Here is a 7,914-nt window from a genome sequence, read left to right as displayed (position 1 = left end):
AAAATTCTTGCAGAATTATGAAATTAAGTAAATTTCTACTTAAAATAAAACTCTGAGAATTCATTGCATATTATTGGGAGCATAACTGTGTTTAATGTTGGGGAGAGTACTGGCTGGTAGGTAGGCAGTGAGTATATGCTAGTGTGTTTATGATGAGTGCATGTATGTTTATTATTCTCAGCATTATTGCATTTACTCTTCACATGCATTTGCTCACATACATAAGATTTAGTGAGTGTGTGTGTGTGTTTTTATGTTTGTACTCTCTGGTGTTTTTCTACATGTGTAACACAATGTATATGTGTTTATTGTTGTTTGTATTATAATGCATGTGAGTATAAGTTTTAGTTAGTAATATGTTTGTTTTTGTTTTCGCTAGTAAAAGAGCATAGTGTATACGTACGTGTGTAAATGTTAGTTTTTATGAGTTGTATAGCCAGGCCAAGTTAAACAACACAGAAAAACAATTTTCAACGAGCCAACGGAGTCTCATCGTAGCAAATTCATAATCAGTTTGAGTTGAAACGTTAAGCGGTAAACATGTTTTAGAAAAATAGCTCTTCCGTATTTAAAGTTATAAAATAAATTGAAAATATCACAAAGCAAGAAAAAAAAAATAACTTAACGTCTCACTATTACATTATAACAAATCATTAAAGAAGAAAAAATAAAATAACGAAAAATTATCTTAACGCTTGTAACGTTTACGTATCTCACACTTGGATTACGGGTTTACGGTGTTCGTTTAACAAGCATTTTATCACTAAATACAAACAAGTGACTTTATTTATAAAACAAAAATTTCAAAAAATGTTAATTTCTTTTTAATAAAAAAAAAACAAACAACCAAAACAAAAAAAAACTTTACAAAAATGAAAGAATAATCAAGTGTTGTGGTCATTAAAACCTTAAACATATAAAAATTAACAACCAATTACAAAAAATAAAAATAAAGAAATTTTTCTTAAAAATAAAAAGAAAATTTCTTCATTCAACAACAACAAAAAATCATTCACACTCAACATTCATAGCAAAATGTCAACAAAAATGTCTTTAACAACTTTAAACGCCTGCGCTCTTCTTATCCTAAGCATTGTCAGCGGCGCCTGCTCACAATGTTCTTGGGAATTTGTACGCACTACCATGGATATCAAGTGCAATTTACGTGCCATCGATGCCTCACAACCTTTGGACTTACAAGTAGCCGAAACTGCCACTAGATTAGAAATTTCCTGCTCCTCGGATGTTTTGTATGCCAGTGAATTGTCTAGCAATACTTTTAATCGCTTGCAAAAATTATCCGATTTACAAGTGGCCAATTGTAAGATGCAACGTTTAAATGCCAATGCCTTTGAGGGTTTAATGTCGTTGAAACGTTTGTCGGTGCAGACCCACAATGCCGTCTGGGGTCCCGGTAAAACTTTGGAAATTTTGCCACAATCGTTTTATGGTTTGCGCGAGTTAAACGAATTGAATTTAAGTGATAATAATATACGTCAATTGCCCGAGGGTGTTTGGTGTGCCATGCAAAATTTACAAGTTTTGAACTTGACCGCGAATCGTATACGTTCGGCTGAAAGTCTCGGTTTTTCGGAAAAACTTTGTACCCTTAATGGCGCTAGCGGTGGTGCTGAATTGCAAGTGTTGGATGTTTCCTTTAATGAATTGAGAGCCTTGCCTGATGTTTGGGGTGCCTCACGCTTGAGACGTCTGCAGCAGTTGAATTTACAGCACAACAACATTTCCTCCTTGGCTGCCAATGCCTTGGCTGGTTTGTCTTCTTTGCGCATTTTGAACTTGTCCTACAATCATTTGGAAACTTTGCCCGCCGATGCCTTTGCTGGCAATAAAGAACTCAGAGAAATCCATTTGCAAGGCAATGAATTGTATGATTTGCCTAAAGGTTTGCTACACCGTCTAGAACAATTATTGGTTTTGGATCTGAGTGGCAACCAATTGACTTCTCATCATGTGGACAACAACACCTTTGCTGGTTTGATGCGCTTAGTTATTCTTAATCTAGCCAATAATGCCTTGACTCGTATCGGTTCTAAAACCTTTAAGGAATTGTATTTCTTGCAAAATCTCGATTTGCGCAACAACTCTATTGGTCATATTGAAGATGGTGCCTTTTTGCCTTTGTATAACCTACACATCCTCAACTTGGCTGAAAATCGTTTACACACCTTGGACAACAAAATCTTCAATGGCTTATATATTCTCACCAAATTGACTTTGAACAATAACTTGATCAGCATTGTAGAGAATCAAGCCTTCCGCAATTGTTCTGATTTGAAAGAACTCGACTTAAGCTCCAATCAGTTGGCTGAGGTGCCAGAAGCTGTACAAGATTTGAGCATGCTGAAAACTTTAGATTTGGGTGAAAATCAAATTTCCGACTTCAAAAACAACACCTTCAAGAATTTGAATCAATTGACCGGTTTGCGTTTGATTGACAATCGCATTGGCAACATTACTGTGGGCATGTTCTCCGACTTGCCTAGATTAAGTGTTTTGAATTTGGCCAAAAATCGCATACAATCCATTGAACGTGGCGCCTTTGACAAGAATACCGAAATTGAGGCCATACGCTTGGACAAAAACTTCCTCACCGACATCAATGGCATTTTTGCCACTTTGGCTTCTCTGTTATGGTTGAATTTGTCTGAAAATCATTTAGTTTGGTTCGATTATGCTTTTATTCCTTCCAACCTAAAATGGTTAGATATCCATGGCAATTACATTGAAGCCTTGGGCAACTACTATAAACTGCAAGAGGAAATCCGTGTCACCACTTTGGATGCCAGCCATAACCGCATCACCGAAATTGGAGCCATGTCTGTACCCAACTCCATTGAATTAATCTTCATTAACAACAACATCATTAGCCAAGTACAACCTAATACTTTTGTGGATAAATCAAAATTGACTAGAGTTGATTTGTATGCTAATGTCTTGTCAAAATTACAATTGAACTCTTTGCGCGTTGCCCCAGTAGCGGCTGATAAGCCAGTACCCGAATTCTATTTGGGCGGTAATCCCTTTGAATGTGACTGCTCGATGGAATGGCTGCAAAGAATTAACAATATGACTACACGCCAACATCCCCGCATTATCGATTTGGCTAATATTGAATGTCTAATGCCTCACAGTCGTAACGCCCCGATTAGACAATTGTCTTCGCTATCCAGTAGTGATTTTGTTTGCAAATATGATTCTCACTGTCCCGCCACTTGCCACTGCTGTGATTTCGAACAATGCGATTGTGAAATGGTGTGTCCTGACAATTGTACCTGTTTCCATGATGCTACCTGGTCGACGAACATTGTCGACTGTGGGAAACAAAATCGCATTACTTTGCCGGTGCGCATACCCCAGGAAGTTACCGACTTGTATATGGATGGTAATAATCTGCCCGTTATTGACAATCAGGTGTTTGTGGGTAAGCGTAATTTGAGAGCTCTCTACCTGAACTCTTCGAATGTGGTGACCATACAAAACGGTTCCTTCAGTGAGCTGACCATGCTGCGCACTTTACATTTGGAGAACAATAAGTTGCAGTCTTTGGATGGCAATGAATTCAAACAATTGTCTTTGCTGAAAGAATTGTACTTGCACAATAACTTGCTGACTACTATTGCCAATAGTACTTTTGCTCCTTTGGTTTCTTTGAAGGTATTGCGTTTGGATAACAATCGTTTGACCTCCATGCCTATTGCTCAATTGGCTAACTTGCAGTATCGCAATAATTTGCAGGGTTTGACTATGGGCCGTAATGCCTGGTCTTGCCGTTGTCAATTCTTGCAGGCTTTGGCTCAATTTGTGGCTGATAATGCTATTGTTATACGCGATACCCAAGATATTTACTGTGTGGATAATGGTGTTAAGCGTGAATTGGATTTGTTCACCCAACATGGTGTCGAGTGCAGTGAATTAATGGAAAATGCTGCCAATATGGCTTCTCAGGATATCTCGGGTGGTTATGTGCCACTTTTGGCTGCTGTTTTGGTATTGATTTTCCTGATTGTGGTTTTGATTATTGTCTTCGTCTTCAGAGAATCGGTAAGAATGTGGTTGTTTGCCCATTATGGTGTCAGAGTATGTGAGCCTAGATTTGAGGATGCCGGCAAATTGTACGATGCCATTATCTTGCATTCCGAAAAGGATTATGAATTTGTATGCCGCAACATAGCCACCGAATTGGAACATGGACGTCCTCCTTTCCGTCTATGCATACAACAAAGAGATTTGCCACCCCAAGCCAGTCATTTACAAATAGTCGAAGCTGCCCGTGCCTCACGCAAAATTATATTGGTTTTAACACGCAATCTTTTGGCCACCGAATGGCAACGTTTGGAATTCCGCAATGCCTTCCACGAAGCCTTAAGAGGTTTGGCCCAAAAGTTGGTGATCATTGAGGAGACCAATGTATCGACTGAAGCTGAAGATGTAGCCGAGCTTTCACCTTATTTGAAATCAGTGCCTTCCAATCGTTTACTCACCTGTGATCGTTACTTCTGGGAGAAATTGCGTTATGCCATACCAATTGAATTATCGCCCAGAGGCAACAACTATACCTTGGATCATCATGAACGCTTCAAGCAGCCCGTCTCACCTGGAGTACTCTTCAGACAAGCACCACCACCACCTGCCTACTACCAAGAAGATATGGAAGCTAATTACTCGTCAGCCACCACTGCCACACCCTCTCCAAGACCCACCCGTCATGGTCAACGTATTGTTGATGCCATACCCATGAGACCACCTAGTGAACATATCTATCATAGCATAGAATCTGAACATTACTATGATCAACATGAGGCCTTGTCCATGATACCCAATGGCATGTCAGCTCATCATCATCATCCCCATCATCAGCATTTAGCTCCTCCTTCAGCTAGTAATGCCTTTCGTCAATCAAACAACCCTCGTTTGTCTTTGAATGCTGGTCAACAACAACAGTGGCGACCCTCCATGTTAATGCAACAAAATGCCAACCAACAGCCAGCCACAGCCCCTGTACATTTACGCAGTGGTAGCAATTTAAGTCAATGTAGTACCAGCACACAATCCACAGCCGCGCTGGCGCAAACACCTCAACCACAAGCTTCCACTTCCGCTGCGGCGCAATTACAGCAGCAACAACAACTACAGCAAGCAGCTGGTAATAATAATACAGGTGTGACTAGCGGCACAAATAATTCCACCACCATTAATTCAAATTCTGCTGAAGCAGTGGCAACAACAACAACAGCAACGTCCTCTGCCACAACAGCGAATAAGAATAATAATCAAGCTTTTTTAGTGTAGAAAAAACTTAAAAAGGGAAACAGCAGCAACAACAATATGGTGCAACTACCAAACAGGGAAGGGGATCAAACTCTAGCAGCCATTTATAAATTCCAAAAAAACACAGCCAGAGCAATACAAACACAAGAAGCCATGATGTGTATCATTAAGGCGAGGAGGGCCGTAGCAGCCGCAGCATTAGCTCTACAAGAGGATCAAACAGACGGCGGATGGACAGACACGGCCAATAGCAGAATCTTAAGCTTTATTTAGCCAGATTTTTGAAAATCCCCCTTAGAGCAAAACTATATACTTATATATATATACACTTAAAATTTAAAAATTAAAAGACTTTCCATAGGAACAGTAGTTAAAAGGAAAAAATGTTAGGTAAAACGAAAAAAGCAAAATTTTGAAGCAGAACAAAAAAAAACGAAAAGCGTACCACTTTTTTTCAAATTCAATGTGATATTAAATAATTATTTAATTATAATATAAAGAAAAAACAAAAATGTATTATATTAAACAAATAACTAAAAAAAAAGTAGTTAATCTAAATTTAAAAAAAAAACATTCATTTAGTATATAAAAAATAAATTATTTTTTAAGTTTTTTCTATATTTAATATAAGTTTATTAAATAAGTAATTTAAATTAAATTTAATAAAAACGAAAAATATTTAAAAACTAAAAAACAAAACCCCACTAAAATTTTATTATTAAAAAAAAAAAACGACAACTACAACAACTACTGAACTTTAATATTTTATGTAAATATTTATAAATATTTTAGTTTATATATTTTATTATTATTACTAAAAAAAAAAAATAATACTATTTTATTATTGTTTGTCATTGTATAAAATTTATATATAGAAACAACAAAAAACTCGAAACTCTGTATAAAATCGTACATATTTAGCATACAAAAAAGCAAAAAAAAAAAAAAATTGTTGTAATGTATTTATAGTTTATTAAAAATTAAAAAAAATATATAACAAAATGTAAATTTGTATTTCCTAGTTTAAAAACGTAAAAACAAAAAAGTTAACTAAATATTAATATTAAATATAAACACACAAACAAACAAAAAATAAAAGAAAAATGTAGCCATTTTCCTACAAATGGCTATTAAATTATTTAAAAAATTAAATCTTTATTTGTTTTTATTTCAAACAACAACTACATACAATATTTAAAATATTTGTACATGTATGTATGAATTCAAACGCCAGCAGTTCCGGTAGGATCTACAAATAAATAAACTGATTCCCTACAGGCTACTCTATTATGAGTTACAGAGCCTTCTCTCTAGATTACTTAAAGGCACTAAAGTTCAGATCTAATACAGTTCTAGTTCATTTCTAGTTTAGTTCTAGTTCATTTATAGCTCAGTTCTAATTCAGTTCTAGTTCTGTTCTAGTTCTGTTCTAGTTTTGTTCTAGTTCTGTTCTAGTTCTGTTCTAGTTCTGTTCTAGTTCTGTTCTAGTTCTGTTCTAGTTCTGTTCTAGTTCTGTTCTAGTTCTGTTCTAGTTCTGTTCTAGTTCTGTTCTAGTTCTGTTCTAGTTCTGTTCTAGTTCTGTTCTAGTTCTGTTCTAGTTCTGTTCTAGTTCTGTTCTAGTTATGTTCTAGTTCTGTTCTAGTTCTGTTCTAGTTCTGTTCTAGTTCTGTTCTAGTTCTGTTCTAGTTCTGTTCTAGTTCTGTTCTAGTTCTGTTCTAGTTCTGTTCTAGTTCTGTTCTAGTTCTGTTCTAGTTCTGTTCTAGTTCTGTTCTAGTTCTGTTCTAGTTCTGTTCTAGTTCTGTTCTAGTTCTGTTCTAGTTCTGTTCTAGTTCTGTTCTAGTTCTGTTCTAGTTCTGTTCTAGATCTGTTCTAGTTCTGTTTTAGTTCTGTTCTAGTTCTGTTCTAGTTCTGTTCTAGTTCTATTCTAGTTCTGTTCTAGTTCTGTTCTAGTTCTGTTCTAGTTCTGTTCTAGTTCTGTTCTAGTTCTGTTCTAGTTCTGTTCTAGTTCTGTTCTTTATCTGTTCTAGTTCTATTCTAGTTCTGTCCAAGTTCTGTTCTAGTTCCATTCTAGTTCTGCTGTAGGTCCATAGTAGTTCCGCTTTGATTATCCTCCAGTTCAATTGTAGTTCAGTTCTAGTTTATTTCTATATCTAGAATTGTTCTAATTCAATTCCCTTTTAGATTTTGAAGTTGATGGCATTTAAACTACAGGGCTATACTACATACGAACATAAATACATATGTATTTGTATACTAAATAAGGGCAGTGGCTAAATATTTATTATTACTCTCATTCCTTTTAGTTATTATAACTAATACCGGCTAAAAGGACTAATAGGATTTAGTTGCATACAAAAATATGAGAAAACAAAAGATTAAAATTTCTTTGCAAATTAAATTTTTAAATAATTTAGCAAAGTTTTAACTAATGGAAAAATAATAACTATTTAATTAAATTAAGTTGTATATTATTTTAGCAGAGAAGTTTTGGGATAAAAAATTAAGTATTTTAAAGGTCAATATTATAAAGGCACGTTCTGTACGAAAAATAATTTTCTGGTCTAAGCTTTTAGTATTCAGGGAGCGCGCTTTTAAAGAGTTATCGAAAGCAAACTGGTTAAAAAG

General features: G+C 35.6%; 1 protein-coding gene across 1 annotated transcript; it reads left to right on the top strand.

Annotated features, from left to right (window-relative positions):
- Positions 1–526: 526 nt before the first annotated feature.
- Positions 527–5,400, top strand: LOC119601047 (toll-like receptor 7). Its single transcript, XM_037951740.1, has one exon. The coding sequence runs from the start codon at positions 1,036–1,038 to the stop codon at positions 5,308–5,310; it is 4,275 nt and encodes a 1,424-aa protein (XP_037807668.1). The 5' UTR covers positions 527–1,035; the 3' UTR covers positions 5,311–5,400.
- The last annotated feature ends 2,514 nt before the right edge of the window (positions 5,401–7,914 follow it).

The sequence above is a fragment of the Lucilia sericata genome, unplaced genomic scaffold (assembly GCF_015586225.1).
Source record: "Lucilia sericata isolate MDLA Ls3-8-SP2 unplaced genomic scaffold, ASM1558622v1 Contig000139F_arrow, whole genome shotgun sequence".
NCBI classification, from domain to species: domain Eukaryota; kingdom Metazoa; phylum Arthropoda; class Insecta; order Diptera; family Calliphoridae; genus Lucilia; species Lucilia sericata.
This window is presented reverse-complemented; position numbering and strand designations above follow the sequence as displayed.